This window comes from Ambystoma mexicanum, chromosome 10, assembly GCF_040938575.1.
Source record: "Ambystoma mexicanum isolate Mex_15411 chromosome 10, UKY_AmexF1_1, whole genome shotgun sequence".
In the NCBI taxonomy this organism is placed as follows: Eukaryota; Metazoa; Chordata; class Amphibia; order Caudata; family Ambystomatidae; genus Ambystoma; species Ambystoma mexicanum.
The window spans coordinates 111,641,395-111,666,201 of NC_090932.1; the positions used below are offsets into that span (position 1 = coordinate 111,641,395).

Consider the following 24,807-nt stretch of genomic DNA (forward strand, 5'->3'; position numbering starts at 1 on the left):
CAGGTGAAAGAGTTCAGTGGTGGGCAGGGTCAGACGTGCAAAATGGCTTGGGCACCAAGGAAATAGTGTCCCACAGTCACAAGTGGCCATTGGATCATTTTGTGAGAAGACTTTTTGAGCAGTGCCCAAGGGAAGCCTTTTCGATAATCTTTAAAATGCACAATTTGCAGCATGTATTTGTTCAGTAACATTGTTCAAACCTAACTCTGCAAAGTGTCATGCTTTAGCCAGAAAACTGGCGGCACTTTGAAGCCAAAGAACTGGCCCACACTAGCATGTTGGGCCTGCACATCATGTGTGGCCCTACTGGCCTGCAGGCCAGTCCCATGCTGCTGGCGGGGAAGAGACGTCCCCAGTGCTCCAGTTCAAGGTTTGCTGAGATGCAAGTTATAGAAATAAGGCTAGAGATGACATTTAAACCGTGAGTGCGTTGGGGTTCGATTCTCTTGCTTCTTAGGAGCAGCAGGTTTTTGGACCACAAATCAAGGGCCCATTGATATGGGCCGTATTATACAGTATCATAAATGGCAGAATCTATTACTTTCGTACCATATTCAGGAAACCGGTTTTATTTTGCAATGCTAATACAAGAGCGGCTTGGGTATCTGGTTACATGCAGCTCTGGAAAATTACACAAACAGAAAAGTCAACCATAGCAGTAACCTCTTCATCGTAGCCATCAAGATGTACAGAGATGTAGCCATCAAGATGTACAGAGATGTTGCCACCAGGGGGCATTACATTAAACTGTGGCAAACCAGCGCGTAGTGAGGATATAACTGCAAGCACACGCCCAGCCTTTCCTGAAGTCCTGACTTGGCTCTCCTCTCAGTTTCTTTATAATTGCTGACTGTTAAAATTGATTTCTAGACTCTGGCCTGGTGGACCAATGTTTAGGAGGCCCCCCATGTTATAGTGAGCAGGGAGCAACTTATGGGAGTTTAGCTAAACCAATCAAAGTAGCATGGAGAGAGGCCAAGGCTAAATCCCAGGAGAGGTGAGTCCAAAATGAGTCCACAAACAGTGAAACACCAAGGATTACCCTTAGAGAGTAAAAAAAAAAAAAACACATTTATTATAGGCCCAGAAAACACATGAAAAATGACTACGGGCAAGAAATGTTATTACAGAATGCTAAACAGTATAAAACATATATAGTCACTGTAGTTGGTGCAAAATAAAACAATCCCATCCCCCAATACCTGTAAATGAAGGCAAGTCATTAGGTTAGCACCAACTGTCCACAGGATTTACAATCCTAGCTTTACAAATCCAACCCTAAATTGTATGGCAAAGGTTCAAAGTTTTACGGTAGTTTAGGAGTTGGGGAAAATTAGGATAGGGTTCCTGGGGGTGTGAAGATGTGTCCAAAAGTTAGATATAGTAGTATTCTAGTGAATACAATAGTTCCCAGCTTTCGGAGGGCTTTTAGCAACAAGTTGTGCCAAAGCCAAACAAGTGTAAAAGTTTTAAATGATATGCAAACTTTTCAAGTGTGGAGATAGGTTGCAGGTAAGTATCACTACAACTCATCACCCGTACTTCAATTTCTCGTCAGACTAGGCAGGTCGTCAGAGGGTCGCCACCTTTGTTTCCGGTCGCTGGTGCCCAGGAGCTGAGCGTGCAGGTCATGGATGGAAGCTTGGTGCAACCTCTTCGATGAACAATGCAAGAACCACTGCTGCAGCACTCCTCAGGGCTCTCGACCAGGTGCGGAAAAGCAGTTTACAGGGACGGTCACCGTTGCGCAGTGACACCAGGCATCGCAGTTGTCACGGTCGAAGAAAGCCTCCTATCTGGACCCGTCAATGGCAGGAAGCTTAAAGTGTGCAGGAAGACCTCTTGTCGCACAAGCAGAAGACCCCTGGAGTTCCAGGCCAAAACTCGGAACACCAGTGCTTTTGTCACGGTAGCTCAATTTGGAGCTGGCCCATTCACTGGGTAGTCCAGGGACATTTCCAAGGGCTCCAACTTGCTTAGGCACTAGAAAACGCCGGGACCAGTTGTTCCTACTGTACCAGAAGGTTGAAGCACTGACAAGGGTCTTCAGACTCACTAGCCAGACGGGGCTCCATCGGGACTCCAGACAGATTTGGTTGCCAGGCCTCTTCAGGGATCATCCACAGGACTTCCACAGTCTTCACAGCTATGCCAGGATACGTGGCTACTCTTCAGATCTGCTGGAATGGCTGCAAGATACCTCTTCTCCCAAAGTCAGGTGAGTAATCAGACTCAGCCTTCCAATGGCAAGATCTGCCCCTCTCATGGCCACCCGCAGTGGTTCAATCAGGGACCACCGTGGGTTTCAGGCAAGCATGGACAACTGACTTTCAGGCACCAGTATGTGGATTCGGACCAGACAGTCCAATCTGGGACCCCACTCACGTGGTATGCACTAGCTTGTGAAAACAAGCCTTTATCGGGCAAGTGCATGACCATAAAAGGATTTCCTGATCTTGCAGGACAGGAAGAAGGCCAAAGGACAAGATGGCCAACGAACAGAAACAAAACCTTGTGGCATGGCCACTGTTAGTAGCCAAACACGGTAATGCTAAGAAAAAGTAACTGCTGCCACCAGTTTGTCCTGAGGCACACCTTAGGTAACAAAACAAAAAAAAACCTTGGAGTGTAGTCTAGGGTCATACAAAAGAAAACCCATTGAACTGTATTATAAGATGCATTGTGCAATGATAAAAAGTTACCCAAAATAGATAACGTGTATAAAGAAAAGGGAAACAGTTTCCCAGTACTGACCATCTTACCAAATGGTCAGTTTCCCCCATAACAATGAGCAAACGTGCAGTGGAGTGACGCTGAAGGCTTCACTTCCCTGGATAAAGTCAGGACAGAGTGCAAAAACAAAAGCACAAAGTTTGGGGGGGTGCATAGAAATGGAGGGAAAGTTGCTAAAAAAGAGAAAACCTTCCTAACACTGACCATGGGGATCTGTCAAACAAGATCAAAGCTGTCAGGGTGGAGGATTTTGTGAATGGAAGGTTCAAGGATTTCCAGTACAGAGATTTCCGCAAGAGGGGAGCCATTTGTCTTTCCTCTGTTGGGTACAAACAAGGGGGGCAACCATGACAAAGAATCCTCAATGGAAGGAGAAGAGCAGAGAAAACCAGCTCCCATCAGACCATGGGATTCTCATTATCTTTTTTCTGATTAAAGCTTTTGCTCTGGAGCACAAGCCCAAGGAGTCCTGAGTTTAGCCCAAGAGTATATCTTGCACATTACAGTTGCACATTACAGTTGCATACCTAGAGCCCGAGTGCTGGGTAAGGCCTTCTGAAGTGAGCTTAATTTATTTTGCAATATACAGTCTGATGTGCTGCACATTAAACCCTATATTTCTGGACCTCCCATAAGTATATTTGGTCAAAGGGAACATGGCACCGAAACACTAGGGACCCTGCTGCAAGCTACAACTAGTGAGCCTAGATGTTTTATGGAAGTGTTGTGCCTTAATTGTAGCAGTATTTGGAAATGTAGGAAACTATTAAAATGCTTGTAAGTCAGGGGCCTGCAACCTGTGGCTTTCCAGAGGTTTCTTACTGCAACTTCCATAATTCCCCACTATTGACTATATTGACTATACTGAAAAGGGGCAATAGGATTTGTAGTCCAAAACATCTGGAGAATCAAAGCTGCAGACCCCTGCGGTAAATGATATAGACTCTAACCTTCCACAGATGTTTCCTTTATTGATTGTGAAGATGCACTCAGACTAAATCATCATTTGTAAAATTATAAAGCAGAGTTCTAATCATTGCATCTATGCTTGAATACATAGAATTCTGAGTAAATTGCTTCTCACTACACTTTAGGGTCCTGCATGCAACACCTGGAGCACCTAGAAAAAGACTAACAACCAGTATTAAGTGACATATGAACAGAGTCGGTAAACTTACATTCACATAAAATATTTGAGTGAATCCTTACCATTTGCACTGTCAATGTAAAACATCATCACAGTTTATGATACACAACTATGCATCCCATAATATCTACATGAAAACTTGGTCAATCTGCCATCAACAACTCCTTGCTTATTCTAGGATTAGGTGATTTCAATATTCTAATTCCAGGTGTAGCATATTTTGGGGTGAATGATTTCAGTTGTGTTTAGTCAATTCTTTTCATTACAATATCATGGTATGGTAATATCAAGGGAAAATCAAGATTTGTATTGGAAAGGTGTTTGCTAGTGTGGGGAGATGATTTCTGGATATAGTTCAAATATGCCATACGTGCTGAGAAAAACCACCCCCTTTGTTTTCTGTGAAAGAACAGGAGTTTTAAAGTGCCGCTGGAAGAAATCATTTAAGATCTCACAATAGAATTGATTGAGTCTTAATTATGCTGATCCACTTACTTTGAGGGAACAGGCTCTGCATCACCTGGGAAACAGAATACACTTATAACTGTAACCGTATTCCCTGCTTCTATCTGTTTTAGAGCCACATGCTATGCATAGTCCAACTTGTGGTTGATCCAGAGTATTTTATTTTGTTTACTTTAGGTTTTATACTGATTTGGACGTGGACGGATCCCTAATGACCCTGAAAGTTGACCTCATCTTCAGATTTCTTTTCACCCCACGTAAATTGGGCATTCTGAATCGTCTAATAGAAACTATTGTGATTTAAAAGAAAAATACCTCACCTAGTAAAACTGTGGGAGCTGGTGTTCTAGAACTCTTGTGTGTTGTAGCCACAGTCATGGAGGCAGGCACTGGATGATCTATGATGTATGTGTTTTGGAAATTAGATCTTCAATTGTTTCCGAGCTTGCAAGGACAGTGTTTGTGGCTGTTGGTCCAAACATATGCTCAATGCCAAAGCCACCGGTTTTTGTTTAGGCCCCAAAGGTTCTAAAACACTTTTGGCGTTTGTGGCAGAGGTGAGCTGGGCATGCCTGGTGTTTCTCCACTGATCTCACTTATCTTACTCTCCTTCTAACAGCGTTTGCATACCTCAAGAGTTTTTTACTTTTAATTTCTTAGGATCTGATGCCCTATGCTTGAGGGTACTTTCGGAAACCAGTGGGATTCGATCCATGGGTTTCTTTAATATATGTCCCTTGTTAGGCACCTGAACCGACTAGGCTGCCTGGTGCTGTGCATCCCAGAGGCCATTTCAGCCTCCAGCTCATTTGGGCCTCACACTAAAGGCATGATAGGAGGATTTTCAGGAACCCTTTGGTGTGAGGCACAGAAGAGCAAACCAGTAGCGTAATAACAGCAAGTCCACCAAGCTTGTTCAAAACGCTCTCAGTGGTACTGTAATACAATAGTCTGGCTTCTCTCTTAAGCGGGCGGGAGGGCTGGTATCAAAGTACAGTTTTGCCCAGATATACCCTCTGTGGTAAAGTCTCCTGCCGTGCTCTAGGGCCCTCCAGTGACCACAGTTGTCTCCTTAAGGTACCAAGCTGGTGGATGATGGGCGGTGTATGGGGTGATATGGGGAGAATCACATGGTCAGTCCACTTAGTACCCACCTCAGGGCATGGAAGGGTCACATTGCCCTTACAGCCATTCCTGATCTTTGAGCAGGTACAGTAATCAATATATGAATTTACAGAAGATAACCACTTAATTTCTTTTACATTCGCCATCAACATAATATCAATTAAAGCCACAGTAAATGTATCTTGCTCATTGGACCAAATGACTAACCAGAGGTAAGTAGGAGCCACTTCTGAGAATACATAAATCGGTATAAGATTCAATTCCAGTTAAAAAAGTTCACTTAGAGTACATAACTCCCAAAAGGGATTTCCAAAAATCTCATTCTACCTTTGATGTATAGTCGTAAGAGCCAACAGCCCATACTCCTGCACCATAATCGCGCTAGTCCACGCGACTATACTGCCAATGCTGGAACAGCGGCATTATAACCCTGATTAATCATTACATGTTTTACCCCAGCATTAGTCTGAGCTAGGTGAATTTTAAGTTCTAGCATGCTAAGATCGAGGTTTGTTTAAGCAAATGCCTAGAAAATATAAGACTAACTTCCTGAAGCTGTTTTGAAGCAATGTGAAATGTATAGAATATTTTCTTCTTTTCTCCAAGGATCGTGCTTTTAGATTTATTCACATTAACCTTCATCTTATGGTTTAACATGAATGTAACTTATCCATCTAACAATTTCTACAAGGCATTTGGAGTCATACCAATCATAACAATATCATCGTCATAAGTCAGACGAAGAAGAAAGCGACGACCCAATCATGGAACATCCAATGTTAACTTCACCAAAGCGTCTACCAAGCCATTCACAAATTAAATAGCATGGGGACTATTAACTATCCTTGTAGGACTCCAGAATCAATTGGAAATTTTGCAGTTCAGTGACCAGCATTCCTATACAGGACAAAGGCAGATGTCCTGCAGAGATCGTTATCCTCTGCAGGTGCCTGCTGCTGGAACAACCTCCCAATCTCTCTCTGTCTTGAGCCGGAGCACCTCAAGTTCCAGAAACTCCTGAAGACCTTCCTCGTCTCTTCCTCCTTCTCTCTCGCTCTCTCCTGCTAACCTCTGTTCTTTTTCTCTCCACCCGCCTTCCTCCTCCTCCTCTGTTCAGTTTTTTGCTGACTGGTTGCCTGGTTCACCTTACGTGTCCCATGCTACCCCGCCAGTCTTTTACACTTGCCTCTGGGCCGCTGCACTAGGTTCAGCACTACTGCGCCTTCAGCTTACAGTCCAAGAGTGGGGCAACCTCTCTGCACTTAAACCAGGGCCCTGCTGGACTGGACGCGCTTTCTCCTCCCCTACCCCTTCCTCGCACCCCCGCCTGCACGCATGCATGTCCTGAATGTACTATGACTAGTAAGTTTGTTTGTCCTGTCCCCCCTCTTTTGTGTCCTCCCTTCCTAGCTTGGTCACGACTCTAACACTTCATGCACTTGCGCTAGGAGAAATGCTGTCAGGCCTAGTATGCTACTTTGTTTCTGTTAGATCATTCGGAAATTTCAAGGCCTAAGAATGATTACTGTATTCCCTCGTTCCATTCCCACCTTGAAGTGCTTTGAAGCACTCCACCTGTGTATAAGCGCTGTATAAATCAACAATTACAATGGGTTACAGTATAGTTGCCTGTTTATGCTAAGAAAATATGCATCTATTTTTTGAGACCTATCCATGGTATCAAAGGCTGTAGATCGATCCATACAAGCTAAATAGAAGTCAGTTTCCTTTGTTTCAACATACATACTTATTATCAAAGATATGTTTAAACACGTTTCTGTCGTTCCAACTGAAGGACTAAAGGCCCACTATCCTGCTCAACAACCCACACACATTTTTTCCATAACAAATTTCCCTAACAGTTTCAAGGAGACATACTAATTGAGAATGGTCAATAGAACTCATACTTCGACAGATCACCCTTTTTAAATATAGGTATCATTGCCCATGTTAAGCACGTTGAGGGTAGTTCTCGTGTTACTAAAACAGAATAGAACAGATTTGTAAGAATTGTTACCCATTACCTGGATTGCTCTTATAAGCATCTCTGGTACCCTGTTAGGACCAGGGGCTTTATTCCATGCCAACATCCATACTTCACCTTCCAACTATTCACGAGTAATTTCATCAATCAGCATTTGGGAACAGGGCTCAAAACATTCAACTAAGGTCATTTTATTAGGGGGCTCATAAACCTTACTATAAGAAATATACCACTTATTTCCTAACATATGGGTCTCTATTGATTATGCATCATGCCTTAAATTAAAGCCCTTTGATAGTAATTTCCCAAAATCTCTAATATCTTTATTGTCACGGATTTGCCTCAAATTATCCCAAACTTTCATTTGCTGTAGTATTTATGCTCTTTTCTGGTTAGTTTTATAACTTCTGCAACCATTAGTTATATCTTGATGGGCGGCTGGCTGAGATTTGAAAACCTGTAACATTTCTCTTCTAGTCCAGACAAGAATTATAAAACCAACAATTCTCCCCTTTATGGATAATCCTTTTGCATGATTTTCCTATTAGATCATTATTGATTACATAATTTAACTGATCAAATGTCCTCACTGGATTTAATGGATCACTTTCCGCAAACAAGCAGAAAGATAATCAATCATCTTCTGTGGTTAATATTCTATTCGTTAGAACTTCAGCATAACCGTTGACCATTACAATCACCTGGTTTGATGAACTCGTACCATTTGAATCAAATCATTGTGCTGTAATGAATTTACAGTGGCATGTAAAACACAAACGAGAGAGAATAATGATCACTATCTGATCTTATCAGAACACTAACATCTTTCACTCTCTACCCCATCCACCATTCTAACAATGATATAATCAATTAGGCCTGTAGAGGAGCCTATAAATGTACCACAAGAACGTTTTTTCTCTTCCATTTTAATGTTCATAATGCACATAACATGTTTAACACATATTTCAATCAAGGTCAATCCTTACTGATTTACATAATTTGTCTGTGTCCCTAGAGGTTGAATATTAGGCATCACGACATATTATCCCCACCAAAAATATCGCCGCATATATGGTCGTCTGGAACGGCCATAGGCGATATTTTTGAGGGAGATAATTTTTGGGGTTTTTAGGAGCAGGGGTTGCGGGGGTGTCCCCCACAGGTTTCATGTCTTAATATTGCATTTTTGTATGGCGATATTTTTGCGGGGATATTAACACAGGGAACCTAATATCATTTAGCTGGCACTAAATATTGTATTTGTTCACTTTGCATAGCTGTAATCCTTTTGCCCGTTAAGTATTTGTGTATCGATTCCTATCATTCATATGTAACAGTTAATTATTACATATGCATTTGTACTTTCGGCTCGATATTGAATACTATGTTTATTTTAAGCATCTGCTTTTTCTGTGTGCAAGAATCTTCTGATTTGCAACAGTTGCGTGTGTTTATGGCAAGGCAAGGTTATTTGTGTAGAAGTTTTATATATTTTATACTTTCATTAGCAGAGTTGGATCTTTAAGATGGCTTTTGTTTTTGAGCATTTCCAAGAAGCTTTTTCACTTTATTCACATGGAGAAGTCTTGAGGTCAAAGGAAGCAGAAGCTTGATAAACACAGAGCCTTACTATTGTCTAATGTATTTGTCTGATGAAGTCTCGGTTAGGGGGATGGAACACATGGCACTATATTATGTAAAGGGTTTGTTTCCCCTTGAAGATCCATGGCATGATTTTGTGAACCAGCAGAAGCCAAGAAACTAATATCCTGCATAAATGCACTTTGAAAACATTTGAAGAAGGAAAGTGCATACAATGTCTTGTCTGCATTGCAAGGGAAAAAAACTTGTTTGGCAGTCGATTGAACATTTGGAGTGAACAGCTAAAAATTGCTTGCCTAGCGAATATGCACATTCTAGTTAAATGTCAAATAGGCACGTAAATGAAAATCAGAACCATTGTTTTCATCAGCCTATTCTCTTCTACTTAAATGTCAACTAGACCTATGTATAAGAAATCATAATTGCTTCTATACTACACACCCTGCATGCAGAATAAATCAGTTGTTATCTCAATTGTCTCATTTGCAGAAGCAGTTGATTAATTTTAGAATATCAGATTTCCACTAAAAAGTGTGACAGTTATCTTTTTCCATGCCCAACTACCACAACGCATTTTAGATCTGCTCTTCATTGGTGTCAACAAATGTTGGTTTATTTAAGCACAACGGCCTTAAAGTGCAAGCAACGTTATCTCCTTAAAGCCTTTTTCTTGGCACCTGGTAACATGGAATCATCCTGTTCTGTCACCAGCCAAAACCTCTAATCTGTCTCTGGCCTAGTGCATCACTTTTTTTTCCCTATCCTGCCAGCTGTCAGGTCTGGCAGGTGGCCTGTGGTGGTTCATAAGGTAGGAGAATGTTTCTCATCAAGGAAGGGTATCAGGAGTTAGAGGGAGCTTATTTAGTGTATCTCTTATTTACAATGTTAAGTATGACAGGGTTCCCAAGCTAAGATGGTGGAAAATAGAGTTGATTTGATTGGTGGGGAGAACAATAGCCTGTAGTGCCTTGCTTCTATAACTAACTGCCTTTCATCCATAGTCATTTTATGACAGGTTGTGTAATGTATAGCTCCTTAACCTAGGCCCAAACCAGAGCACAGAGTTTCCATCAAAGAAGTAAGAAGACATCAGCAGCTGAGAGGTTCGATGCTTAAGAAGGCCACAGGTGCGAGCGTTTGAGGGTCATTGCTGTTTCAGAGCGAGCTAGTACAGTAAACAATCCATGCAGCAGTGCCAAATGGAAATGAACTAAAATGAGTAGTAAAGGGAGATCTTGTTGAGGCAATCAGCAGAACTGTGCTTCTCCTTGAAAACTGTGAATACGTTTTTGATAAACATTTCGTGCTAGTCAAGTTGCTTAGAGAAAGGGCGATGCGCAATGGTTCACTCAGCGCTGGTTCATAGCATGCGCAAGCAGTTTGTGAGAGCTACGCGTGGTGGAACTGTATTGCTATTCATACGTGCGGCCGCGTTTGCATTAAGCAGTAATAAGAGGCGCAGCAGATCTCCGGGAAGAGAGGAAACCAGAGTTGTTCATAGTATGGTGCGTGGAAGTGAGCGGTGGCGGATCTCTTTCGAGAAATAGAACCAACGTTGCACGCGTAGTAGAGTGTGAGATTTCAGATGAATGTGCGGTACCTTGAGGGACGCAGCAGTGACAGAGCAAGGAAATCGCAAAGTTTGTTTCTAAGCGCGTTCGTCCTTGCAGGGGCGCTCGCCTGTCAATTTCATTTAACTCTGAATCGTTTCATGGCAATAGAAATACACAAGGGGAGTACAATGCTTAAAACATTTCTAGTGTTCACAACGCTGAAGACTTCAATAGACTGTGCAAGCTATTAACCCTTAAAACTTTCAGTTTACAGTAAAAGCAAGTCTGCAACAAGCTTACGGAAATAGCATGATTCTTCAGCAGTAGGAGGGACAGAATTTAAATAAAAGGATACGTTTGCAGCAATTTAGTTTTGAGCAAATAGTCTGTTTGAGAACTATTGAGTGCCTACCATTCTTCCAAATTGGATACAGCAGCATCAATCATTTTCAGAAGTCTGCAATCCCTGCATTAAACACGCCCCTAGGCTAACAGCAGGGGTAGAACAGGTAATAAGGCAACTTATTAAAGACATTACTCTAAATTACATGCTAACACTGAGTAAACGTAATCTGGTGTATTTGTTCCACTACAGATACCAGGGACCGACCAGAAGGTTGGGAGTCTGCAGTGTCTGAGTTTGTTATTTTATCCACTACCCCTTCCCCTTCCCTGGGGTTCTCGAATAAGCTGTGAATATAGGGTTGAGCAGGGGGTGTGGGGGGGGGGCGGCATCAGCTCCTGCGGATTTCAGCAAGCCTGTCATGGCACAAGCTTCCCCTTTTAAATATCAACAAGTGTCGTCTTTTGAATTAGATTCAAGCTGATGTCTCTTAGGATCAATCATTAAAAGGCAGTAGCGTCTCTTAATTGGATGAAAGGTAACCTGCTCTCGTATATGGGAAAAGAGCTATCGGTCGCTTATATACTCTAAGATCAAAATGCAGAACTATAGCTGGCTTCTCATGTTAATGCAGCTACAGCAGCAGCTTATCATTTCTAAAGACCTCGTCAGAAGATACTAAAAATGAGGGGCAGACAGAGTTAATTGTAGATAGGAGAATGATTTAATATCTGTCCCCTTTCTGCTAATGCAGCTCTACATACGCTGTTCAATTACTGAAACATATTGTGAAGCTTGATGTGTTCCATACCTTGAACCCATGGGCATTCTGCCTCTGTTTAGGTCCACCAAGACACAGAATGACATTCAAGCTGGAGAAAAAACATACATCTCTTAAATCTTTCTAAACAATAATGCTGGAATTGTTTCCCTGCATTGTTCACTTGAATACAGCCATATAAACATGTTTTTTTACATAATCCATTGAACTAAGCGTCTCTGCCCCAAAAGTCAAAATTCTCAATTTGTGTGTGTGTGTGTGTAGCATTTTAACTTTCGGATAATGCGTTTCAATGAGTCTATGCAGTGCTTGGATGCCAAACATGCAGGCGCTATAAATTCAGTGAATGTACGAATACAACTGATTTACTACACATTGTTATGCTTTTATTTACAGGCAATAGTGTCTGGTTATCGGATTGCCCCTTTTTAGGAATCTTAAATATTGCCTGTAGGTTACAGGAACAAAGCCTCCAAAAGTTCTATTTTAGCAGTGAAAACATATTCACAAGAAAAGCGCACACACTAACTGTAACAGGGTTCAGGTGAACCTGTCATGGGGGACAGGAACCCCTCTCCCGGCCTGGAGTTAGTGGCATACAAGGGTGGGGAAGCCAGAGCCAGTCATACCCAAGAAGGGGACAGTGACAGATGATCAGGCCTCATTGCCTGTCTCCTCACCCTCCCAATTGTCAATCTTTATTTGGGCAGTACCCATTAGCATTACCCCATGGCTCTTGTTTCAAATGCTCGGCAGGAGTTCTCTCTTTGTTTCAGCCCTGAAGTCAAAGCTACTGCCAGAAGAAGAGACCAGCAGAAGAAAGGCAACCCATGGTGCCCTACTCGGTCTGTATTCAAATGCCAGATAAAAAAAATAGGGAGAGCGCCAACAAAGGATGAGCCGAAGGACCTACACACAGCCACCTGATAAGCTACACACTGTTCCCCAGCGCAAGCAGCAAATTAAGTGTGCGGGATAACCCAGAACACTAGGGACTTCAACCAGCAAAGCGAACTATACTCATCTTGGGGTAAGCCAGGCCACCGCCCATTAACACAAACTTGGATACCGCGCAATGCAGGCCGCCATTGATAAATCATGGCGGCCACATGCAGAGAAAAGGAGTGGGGCTTAACACACTATTTAAAAGTTTCTCTGGATGAGAAACCTGCCGGGCGGGGATGACAGAGGCAGATTGGCCAGGGCCAGATAAACCAACTAGAGAAAGGAGTGTGGGTAAGTGAAACCCCAGGAAATTGTGGGTTGTTCGGGTGACGGCAGAGTAGGAGGATGAGGTGGCAGAACAAGAGACAAGCAGGAGGAAGGATGTTGAACAAAACCATGGAGGCAAACTTTAGAGCAGGTGAGGTATGGGTTAGTGAGTGCAAGGGGTAAGGTATTGTGTGTCAGTGTTATTAGTGTAGGCAGTACATGTGAAGTTATTGTGAGGGTGAAAGGAGTGTTGCTGGAGAGAAGGTGGGTATTGGTGTGAGAGGAAGTAGTAGAGTGGAAGAGGGAGTAGTAGAGTGGAAGAGGGAGTAGTAGAGTGGAAGAGGGAGTAGTAGAGCGGAGGGGGGAGTAGTAGAGTGAAGGGAGTAGTTGAGCAATGGAGAGATAGAGCGGACGAGGGAGTAGAGCGGTGGAGGGAGTAGTAGATCGGCAGAGAGTAGTAGAGTGGCAGAGAGAGTAGTAGAGCAGTGGAGAGAGTAGTAGAGCGGAGGAAGAAATAGTAACAGAAGGGTGAAGGCAGGAGGAGTAGTAGTGAGAGACATCGGAGGGACAGGGGAGGAAGATGCAGGGAGTAGAAGAAGTGAAGGTGGGTGGAGTTGGGAGAGCACAGAGAGGAGAATAGGATGCAGAGCCAGGGAATTAAATATCGGGGCATGAGAGGAAGAAAAAGAAGTGGGGCAGTGTCTCTGAAAGGCCCATTTCCAGATCCTCTGGTGGATACTAACACATTGGTAGTGACGTGCTAGCTCAGAAAGTGCCTGAGGGAGTCTAGAAAGATAAGATGATTGCCTTTAAGCTCTCCCAAACTGCCAACAGCTATTCCAGTGATTAGACAGTAGGGGGGGTGTCAATATTTGCTGGATACTAACCTGGGGTTCGGGTGCCCTGGGTCAGGGTGGAAAACTGCCTTCCCAGACGAGAGCGAGAGGGACACCCTAGCATGCTGCTCAATCAATTAATAAAAATCCTTGAGCTATATCTGGGAGTTACAGTATTTTTGAGTCCTCTGTGACAAACACAATCTCCAACTTTAGAAAGAGATGTTTTCAACCTTCACATTTACAATTTAGGCAAAGTTACTGATTGGAAAGTTGTATTCAGCTAGTAACAGGGAAATGTTTATGGTAGCTTCTATCCCTCAGCTCTGGGTTTGGGCACACCCACATTTATCTCCACTGTGCCTGCACCCCAGACTGATGAGTACAGACCGCCATCTTACGCATGTTCAGACACAGGCAGGCAGTGACTTGCGGCAAGTAAGGATAAGGATACATTGCTTTGGCGATGCCTTGATGTCCTCACCAGGGGGAGTCGTGCTGGTCATCTTCTTGGCATTTGGAAATTGAGTAAGCAGCCGAAGATTAAAGTCGTCCCTGCGCTCGTACTCTTTGCCCCGATAGATGAAGATTTTGTTCTGTGCAGCATTGCAGCAAATGACAAACAGAAGTCTTTCTAAACTGAGATTGTTTTAGATATTGTGATGGCATGCACAAGTTGAAATTATCCTACACTAAATGACTCACAGTTTGGAAGCACCCACCAAAACTTTCTTTTTCATGATTAATTCAATTTGGTAAGCCAATGCTTACCAACATGTCAGTGACACCCATTCCTTTCTCTGTGTGCGCTTGGAAACTGGTTCTGTCATTGGTCAACACTGGCTAATGGACTGAATGATCATGAACAGAGGATGAAAACATACCTATGGTTAGGGTCTCAGAAATCAGTTAAGATAGTTGGTGAATTGCAGTGGCCTTTTAACATGACCACACACAGAACACAGGAGGAATGGGGGACAGAAATCATGGATGAATTTCTAAGCAAGAGATCCCAAGGAAACCACGAAGGAAAACATGCATTGCACATATTACATGTTAACTGCTAATGCAGAGGGTTCATATAACTAGCAGAGAAAATTGCATGCAACCTGCAGGCCAAAGGTTCAAATCCACACACCTGACTGAGCCCTCTAACCTTCAAAATGGGCATACCTGAATAATTGTCCGACGTAACAGGTCTACCATAGTACATCTCCTTTTCTACAGCCCTTAGAGATGTGACCAATACGCTCCTGATATTATGTGTTCAAATTCAATGGTGACTTGAGATGATTGGAGGGACAAGAAAACTAGGTCAGTAAGTGAGATAGGAGTAACTGGCTGTTTGGAGTAACAAAGACCGTGTGCTTGGTTACTGACCTGCAAGGGATGCACTCATGGCTTTTCCAGCAATTCCAGATTTATTGGGAATGTTTGCCTTTTAATCTACAAGCAGAAACCAGCAGAAGTTTTAAGTTACTTACCTGTAACTATTGTTCTCCAGCATGGGTCCGGCATGGATTCACATGCTCATGAATATTCCCAGTCGTTAGGCTGGAAATCCTCAGTAAAAGAAAAAACATTTTCACTTTAAAACTGTATTTCTCCTCTACACCAATCACTGTCCTCTGGGTCATACTGCCCCCATTCAATGACAGTCCTCTCCCTAAAACCCACCTCTGGTTGCCATCTTCAGATTTGGTAAGCACGTAAAGTGGCAGTATGACCAAGAAGAGCCACAGCGGGGCTGGAGGGAGGGTTTGCATGTGAATCCATGCCAGACCCATGCTGGAGAACAATGGTTACAGGTAAGTAACTTAAACCTTCTCCAGCATGGGGTCTGGCATGGATTCACATGCTCATAAATAACGAATACACAGCAGTACATATTACACAATCACGGGAGGTGACAAGGCTCAACAGAAGTAATCAACACTTACCCTGGAACAGACTCACCTCAAGCGAACAGGTCGCGTAGCACTGTCTGGCCGACTCTGGACTCCCTGTCGTGAAGGTAATGCGTGGACCTCCACTTTGCAGCCCTGCAGATGTCGAGCAGGGGTACACTGGAAAGGAACGCTGTTGTTGCAGCGATCGCTCTGGTGGGGTGGGCACTCGGGCAGCCCGGCAGAGGCCGGTTAGCCAGCCGATGACAGTGAATGATGCAGACGGAAAGCCATCTAGAGATGGAAGCCGTGGATAAGGCCTTCCCATTATTCACAGGTCCAAAGTTCACAAACAATTGTGAAGTCTTCCGAAAACTCTGCGTGTGCCACGTAGAACTTCAAGGCACGAGAAACATCCAGCAAATGCAAGGTCCACTCCGCCAGCGACGAAGGTTTTGTGAAGAAAACAGGTAACACCAAAGACTCGCAGAGGTGGAATTCCAACAGAACCTTCGATTCGTGGAAAGTCGGATACGGCTGCCTGCAGCCGTCTGGCTGAAGTGATGGCCAGGAAGAATGCTGTCTTCCACAAGAGAAACTTGAATGGGGCTTGATACATAGGCTCGAAGGGTGCCTCCATAAGTCTTGTCGGGACTACGTCGAGTGCCTTCACTGGCAGGAAAAATCGAAAAAACCTCGAGAAACTCCTTTATGAGTCTGTGGGACCACAGCGAGGATCTTTCCGGGGATCTGGTGTAGCGTGAGATGGCCACCAGGTGTACCTTTATGGACGCGTGAGCTAGACCAGTTTTTGCCAAGGAAAGCAAGTATGGAAGAATTAGTGGGGCCGTGGACCCTCAGGGGGGTAATCTTCTGCGACCGGCACCATGTAGAAAAATGCTTACACTTATGGCCGTAGCACTTTAGTGTCAACGACCCCCCGGCTTTGGCAAGGACCTCCGTGCAGTCCAAACTCTAAGGCTGCAGGAGGCCTGCCTTCAGGTTCAGGGATCCTGGGTCATGATGAAGGATTGCGCCTCTCTCTCTGGTGAGCAGATCCGGAAGTAGCGGCAACTTGACTGGAGGCGATGCTGACAGGCTGAGAAGGTTTGCATACCAAATCTGCCTTGGCCATGCCGGGGCGATGAGTATCTTCCTGCACTGGCACTGTCTGAGTGGGTTGATCACGCGTAGCAGGAGAGGAAACTGAAGAAAAAGCGTACAGAAACAGACCCTCTCACGGGAAGGACGCGTTCCCTATGCTCCTTGGTTGGCGGAATCTGCTGGCGAACTTGTTGCGGTGGCAAAGAGATCGATCGGGGGTCTGCCCCATTTGATGAACAGATGGTCCACCTGATCCTGAAGAAGTTCCCACCCATGGCAGGTGCGCAGTTCCCTGTTGAGGGAGTCTGCAATGGTGTTCTTGATGCCTGCCAGGTGAAGCACGGCGAGGAACATTCCCTGTCCGATGGCTCAGTGCCACAATCCCTGATCTTTCTTGAAGAGCACTGGGGATCGAGTGCCCTCTTGCTTCTGGATGTAAAACATGGTAGTGGTGTTGTTCGTGAAGATCCTCACCACCTTGCCCTTCAGAGATGGTAGGAAAGACTCGAGGTCCCAGTACACTGCCCGTGGCTCCAGGATGTTGATGTGCAGATCCTTCTGTTCAGGAAGCCACCAAGCTCTGGCGTGTAGTAGACGTCCAGAGTGAGCCCCCCCCCCCCAACCTTCCAGAGAGGCGTCCGTGGTGAATGTCTCGTGGAATGGCAGTGTTTGAAATCCCATCCCCTGGGCGAAGTGGGAGCACCCCCTCCCCAATCTATCGCCCACCGGAACGCCTCGTTGAGGGGGATCTTGTCTGCAAAACTCCCAGACACTTGTATCCAACGTGCATCCAAGAAGTTCTGTATGGGTTGCATCTGCAACCTGCAGAAATGGATGAGGTAGATGTAGGAAGACGACATGTCCAGCAACGACTTGATGGCCCGAACTGTGGCCCTCTTCGCCGACAACAGTCGCTGCACCTTCCTTTGAATGGCTGCTAGCCTTTCGTCCGAGGCTGATGCTAAGCAGGCCACTGTGTTGCGTCTGGTGCCGAGAACAGTGCGTTCTGCGATTGCATTAAGCAGGACTTCAGATAGTTTAGAGAACCCCAGCTCCGTCAGCAGCCGGACGGTCTATTTCGTGTGCTCGTCGGCCAGTTCCCAGGACCGGGCGCCTATCAGCCAAATCCAGGTACAGGTATACGTGTAGGAGAAGAATAGCACAAATAGAGCGATAACACGTGGCTGAACTATCGAATCCATTTATTTCAAGAACTAGATCATCACTGTAAAGAGTTGGGTACTCGCAACTTCAGACTGGACACTAGGTTTTTGCGCAGAAACTATCGATTCTGCAGCAACTTTGGTGCCTAACCACACAGTTTCAAGTAGTGGTGTTGACTGATCTAAACACCTATCCTTGATGGCATTTAAGAATACTGACTAGAAGTCATTGGGTGTATACCCCATACAACTGTATGATTCATGAAAGAAGATCTAGTGTCCACTAAGCACTTGAGCTTTACTTAACCAGTCGATAGGTGTTAGGCCGCGTAGGTTTTTGCATGTTTAAAAAAAAAAAAATTGTCCACGAAGAAGTTCCTATAAAATGTGGTATAGTGCAGACAAGGAACGAAACAAGTTGGGTTTAGATATGAACACCCACACTGATGTGGTTGAGTAACAACAAACTAATGGTTATTGGGGCAGGAGAGAACCGTGCCTCCACATGCACCCAAGACTAAGACTTCGCCAATAATTTAATTATTAAATGTACAATTGTGGACAATTCGAGATAGGATTTTTTTTAGAATATATTGTTTGTGTAAAAGAAATATTTTGTGATGTATTTCAATTGCCGTATTATGTACAAGGAGCACAAGTCACTTTTATGGTGGGATGCACTGGTCACTTTATGAAGCACAGGACATTGATGCTTTTATGATTGATATATTTTCAATGCTATGTTGAATAAAACAAAGTTTGGTTCAAATTAATGAGATGCATCTATGTGAAGGTTGAATTCTCCTTTACTATTAGGTACCTCTGGTGAGATGGAGTAATATGAGAGTTTGTTTTGGGAACACCTTGAAAGAGATTGCCAGCTTTAGAGTGTGCGTACGAGCCGCTGCGGGGCCAGGCCTTTTGTGAACACTCTTGGAGATGACTTTAAGCCAAATGGTAGAGCCTTGAACTGGTAGTGTTGGCCTTGTACCACAAACTGTAGGAACATTCAATGTTTCCTGTGGATGGGGACATGGAAGTATGCATCCTCTAGGTCCAACGTCGTCAAGAAATCCTCAGACGGCATAGATCTAGGATGGGTCTTCAACCCACCCCCCCTGTCTTCTTTCTGACCAGAAAGTGTCTGGAATAGACTTGGGAGCCCCAGAGCTGTTGCAGAACGAAATCCATCACCCCTTTCCATAACATGACTCGCACTTCTTTTCCAGGAGCTGAGGGATGTGCTGCTCCTGACGGGGAACCAGTGGAATAAGACAGCACCTGCGATGGAACTCCAAGGTTTGTCCCTGGGCGAGAGCATCCAGCACCCACCTGTCGGTGGTGATCTTTTTCCACTCGCTGATGAAGCCCGTCAGCCGGCCTCCGACCGGGGTGCATGAGTGGGGGCCCGACGTCTTGGCAGGTACAGGCTTGCTTGGGAGCTGGTGCCCTGCCCTGTGGGTGACGGCGATGCTCGCCTCCGCTAACGGAGCCCTGGGAGTGACCCCTGTAGCGTTCCTGCGGGGAGGCTTTGGGAGGTTGTCTGTACGAGGTGGAGAATCCCTTGGATGATCTGTTCCATTTCCCCCTGGAGGAGCGAAAAAAGACGACAAGCAATGTTGCAGCTGAGTGCCCAGGGTATGTGCCATCTCTGTGTCCGTCTTTATGGCTTGAAGGGATTCATCCACCGCCTTCCCAAACAGATTTTCGCTGTTGAACGGCATGTCCAGCACCTTTGCATGACCGTCTTGGTGAAAAAGTTAGTGGCCATCCCTGCTGACAAAGGCAAACACCATTTCCCATAAGCCCGAGTGAGCGATGTATAGTGCCAACGTGATGGCATGGTCCGACGCCACCTCTCCTTCCTGCAAGAGGGTGAGAGCCTCAGTTTTCTTGTCCTCTGGAAGGAATTCCAGGATAGGGCCCAGCTTGTACCAAAGCTCCCGGCCGTTATCAGGACAAGATAATGTAACGAAGGAATAAGGCGTTTATTGAACTTCAATTGGGTTTGAAAAACGCCTGTCTAATCCTAAATCTAAAGATGGGAGCAAGCTACGACCATCAAATAATAATAACGTAGTACTAGAGGAATCTGTCAAAATAAAAGGGCCTATACTAATAAACCTATTGCCAATCCTTTCGTCTAAAAACAAATAGTGTGGGAAACAATGTTATGCAAAAGAAAAGTGTTTCTTGAAATGATATTTTAGGATATTCAAGCCTTTGGCTTAAATTCCCCACGTTTTCAGCACAGGACAAGCCAGCACACTCGAGCTGAGCACAGTCTCTGGCTTCTCTAGCATGAGGATGCAGTTCAAATCTCAGTATCAGGGCCTTCTGTGCCAAAGTCTCTATGCCATTCAAAGTCTCTTACTTCAGAGGGTCTGATGCGACAAACATTCACAAGTTTCTCCTTAGGATTTCTCATGTACAACTTCTTGGATGATTTTGGATTCACCCCGTTACCCCCCCCTCCGCTGGGCTCAGACCCACTTTAACACAAAGCTTTCAAATGATCTCCCTCTGCCGGGCTCGGACTAACTTTCTCTACTTTTCCAAGCTTTCTTTACTTCAGAAATGTAAGACTTTTGACTGTATGCAGGATTTTGCTCAACCCGCCACAGGACCACTTCGATTCACAATTACTCGCTCTCTTCTAGATAGGCTCTCTTCCTCACTTTCACTTTGCCAATTCTCAGATGGATACCTTGCAGAGACTTTCGACTGAGCACCCACGCGGTGGCGGACCACTCTATCAAGGGTAGTTTATCTTGCTGTAAAAGTTCAATCACTCATCAGCCGTTCAACTTTACTTGCGTCCTTCATTGCACACGTTTTAACAGTGTTCCTTCCAGCGCTCGCCATACAATGTTGCCGTTTGCAACCTTGGCTTCAACACAGAAGGGTCTTGTATCGGTCTCCCCAACTCACCGGCTGTGTTGATTTCACGGATGCTGCTTTGTTCTTGGAGCCAAGGACAGTACAACAGCGGCTTGCGCATCTTCCCACCTTGATTATTGACGCAGGAGGGCCCCGGGTACCTCCGACACACAATGCAGGATTCTTCAGCCTGATTTCCTGGTCCTGCGCTTTTTATATTCGAGGTTTCAAGCAAGTAATGGTTCCTTGTCGAAAAGGTCCAGGGAACTTCCCTCCTTGCGATCCCCTTCTGTTTTGCCATCTTTCTTCTCCCTGTAAACTGCCATCTCGTAACGGCTGTTTCCTCATGTGCTTTGCCTCGCTCAGAGCATGCTCTCATGCTCTGCCCTTTATCCTTGTGGGGAAGCTTAATTCAAGTTAGGTGTGTGATGGTCAGTAATTGCCTGACCATTGTATTGGGACACGTCAGGTATACGGCTCGGGTGTTAGTCTGTTTTCCGTCATCGCGGACTGTCTGTTTTTAAGTGTTTGTGTTGTAAAAAGGGGGGTGGGGTAGAGTTCCTAAATATCCTACTTGGTAGGATGGGGTAAAGGTGTTGCAGGGAAGGGGATATCACGTCCCTCCATCCGGTGTCACACTCCCACTCCCTGAAGACTCCTCACCCAGGTGATCCTCCTGAGGGGCATCCAGGTGCAGCAATTTGCCTTCTGCCGTGACAAAGCACACATCCTCGTCGGTTTCTGTGGCCGTCTCAGTACCAGTGTTTGTGTATGTAGCCGGGTCCACTGGTGGGGTTGGGTCCCGACGTGGTAGAGGAGGCTGATGCGGCAGCGTTGGGTGATGCTTCCTCTTCTTACGTAGAGGCTGGTCAGGGGCCTGCGGTACAACATGTGTCGGAGGCAACCCCTGCTAGATCTCCATCACTAGGGTGTGGAGAGTTGACAGGATGTCCATGGATATGTCTCTCGGCTGAAGAGGGAATGATGGGAGTGTTCAGCCCTGTGCCGTTGTCCTCCTCGCGGACTGTGTGGACGGACGCTTCGTTGTCATCTTCCGTAGAGGAGATGTCTTTTGGCTGAATGTAAAGCTTGGAGGACTGCTTTGGGCCTCCTCACCCCCTTTTTTTCCTTCTGAGGGCGGTGTACCGGGACGAGACCCGGTGCCTTTCCCTCCCAGGGGTGCCTGCAGCCTTCGCCACTGCCTCAGCAGCCGTGTCACACCTGGGCGACAGGGATACTCTGCACTGTAGGGACCAGCCGAACTGGGTCAGTACCACTCGCCGTAACAGTCACCCCAGAGGATGTCGACGAAGCAAAAAACAGTGTCTTCTGCTGCGACTGATGAGCCTGTGAGGTCTTCTCTTCCTCTGGCCTTGATTTCACCCGTAACCTGGCCAGGTGGAGGAGTTCCTCTTTGAGGAGGAACCCGATGGCAAGCTGGCTAAGGAGGCAGACGGTGATCGCGGTCTATCCGACCTGGGACCCTTATCAGCAGCGAACCCGGCGAAATCGGTCTTGTGGCTCTTGGCCTTGTCTTGGACCACCACGGATGGGGTGTCCTCAAAGGACGTCAACCTCCTCCTGGAGGGCGACTGCACCTCAGACCGACCGGTCCTGGGTGAGGCATGATCCTGCTCAGAGCATGGGTTAGAGGCCTTGCTCCACTTGAGCCATGCTGCCGCCAGCCTGCTATACCTGTCTTTCTAAGTCTTCTTCGAGAAGCCCAGGCATATCTCGCACCCATCCTCATTGTGGTCAGGGTGCAGGCAGTATAGACACTTTTGATGTTTGTCCTCCACGAAGATGTTCCTTAGTCCGCATTGGGTGCAGGGCCTGAAGTGTCCTTCACTCCTTTTTCTCCTCCATCATGGGCAGTGGGCGCAAAGTAGGCCCAAAACGGCCTTCCAGAAACTTTGTCGAACAACCGCCCTTGAGGGACGGGCAACTTCACCGACAAAGGATGCTCGTTGCCGACCGATGAAGATAGGAGCACACGTCTCTGATGGAACAAAAATAGAACATTTCCATGGAAAAAAAGTATTAAATAGCTCGGAGAGCAACTTGAGGACTCCCAGTACTGAAGCGTGCAGTAAAAATCTGAAGATGGCTGCCAGAGGCGGGGCTTAGGCAGAGGACTGTCATTGGATGGAGGCAGTATGACGCAGAGGACAGTGATTGGTTTAGTGGAGAAATGTTTTAAAGTGAAAGTGAAACTGTTTTTTCTTTTACCGAGGATCCCCAGCCTGATGACGGGGATTATACATGAGTATGTGAATCCATGCCAGACCCCATGCTGGAGAAATAAGGTACCTGGAGGAAAGGGAGATTGGTTTCTATACTGTAGTGCCCACCCTCCACATGTCTGGAGTATGCTGGACTGAGTGAGCACACAAACAGGCTCTTTACCATTGATAGGCAAACTGAAAGTGCAACAGCTGGAAAACTCAAGTCCTAGCATGACATGTCAATACAGTTGTGCAGTTAAAGGTTGTGATTTCAGCTGGAGTGATTCCAATCTGTGTGGTTAAATGCCGGGCAATGGGAGTTCAAGGGGAATTAATTAATATCTTCTCAACATACACCTGAGGGCTGGTGACATATTAGCTCAGAAATATGTGCTCATTTCTACTGTACCCAGGTATCGGTATGCAACCCTAGAGGTGTCCATGCATGAAGAGGCCAAGTAACTTCTCCATCCTTTGGCTTCTTACCCGAAGAAAAGCAGGGAACCCCTGTCCATAGTACCCAACTGCAAAATACTCTGGAGGCGGTCGCATGCACTTCATGATGTTTTCGTAGAACGTGGCCTGTTTCTTCTGGAAAGAGAGGAATCAAGATATTGAGTTCAGGCTACCCATAAAAAGGCTGTACATTCTTCGGTAAACAGGTTCTTCTTTTAAATGTATGGTTAAAAACATTCAAATGCGATGCTGACAGGCGTTTACTTATTGTGCATTAGCATGGATTCGCAAACATAAGAATAGACTGTTTATTAGAATATACAGAATAACCACAACACAAATGGAGGAGACCCAACCGGGTAACTGCTGACACCATTACTGGTGGTTTGGATTCATAGCTATACAGTTCGCATCCCCCATAGCAGTGCCCCAATGGCACTGCATATTGTCTCATCATGACCCTAAATTCTGTTCTTATGGCAGTAGGTATACTTCGATACTGCATTTGTGTTTATATATGGGCATCCCGAACAGCTTTTCAGTGAATAAACATAACATTCCTGAATAAGCAATCGCATAACAAAACAAAACAGAGGGTCATGGTTTAACGACAAGGGGCACCTCAGGTATTTCCATCAGTGCCTCAGTGTTCCCCAATCACATCCGGCACAGTAAGAATTTGTATAAAAGCATTAATCTGCAATTTCCAGAATTAGTGAAATATATACCAACTTAATTTCACAGAAGTTCCCCTTCTGCATGTGTGTATGCAAACATCTGCAACATGTTTCAATCATGTTATAAGTAGCAGACCTTCTTTAGCGGGATTTCGTTACTTTTGGAGATTGGGGGTGAAATGGGCCTCTGGGTAAGGTGAACAATGCATATTGGTGACAATGGTTTCTGGGGAGCACGCAGTGTTTTAGAAAACATATATATGCTGAGCAATTCCAGCATATATCATTTTTACTTTAATGTGTTGTAGTAGAACCTGCGTTTAGTCGCCAAGCTTTCCCTCTGTGTGGGTGGAGTGGGGTGGAAGGGAAGTGGATGGAATTTACTCCTTTTGTTTTGGGATCTCTGGTGGCTCTGTAGTGTCAGTTGCTTCTAAAGGTCATCTTTGTTTCAAGCCCTTTCGGGTTGCTTTATAGTTAGTGGTAAAGGGAGTGCTTGTTTAAAACCTTTGTCAGCATAATTTAAGTGTGAAGCAGGTGGCTCCACCTGATGGCTGGCAGACCAGGCGGAGAGGTCTGTCCCCTTCCCATTTTGTTGTCCACTGCTTCTTGTGGCGGGTCTCCCCACCAACAGCTGC

At 45.3% G+C, this 24,807-nt stretch overlaps 1 protein-coding gene across 1 annotated transcript in view; it reads right to left on the reverse strand.

The window, feature by feature from the left end:
- The window catches only part of DOCK5 (dedicator of cytokinesis 5), a 1,209,967-nt gene that overhangs the window by 237,371 nt on the left and 947,789 nt on the right, over positions 1-24,807 (reverse strand). Inside the window, exons 40-41 of the mRNA XM_069617597.1 lie at positions 23,526-23,630; positions 14,236-14,377 (exon numbers count right to left, since the gene is read on the reverse strand). Of these exons, the coding sequence (XP_069473698.1) occupies positions 14,236-14,377; positions 23,526-23,630 (247 nt within the window). The remainder of the gene's footprint in view (positions 1-14,235; positions 14,378-23,525; positions 23,631-24,807) is intronic.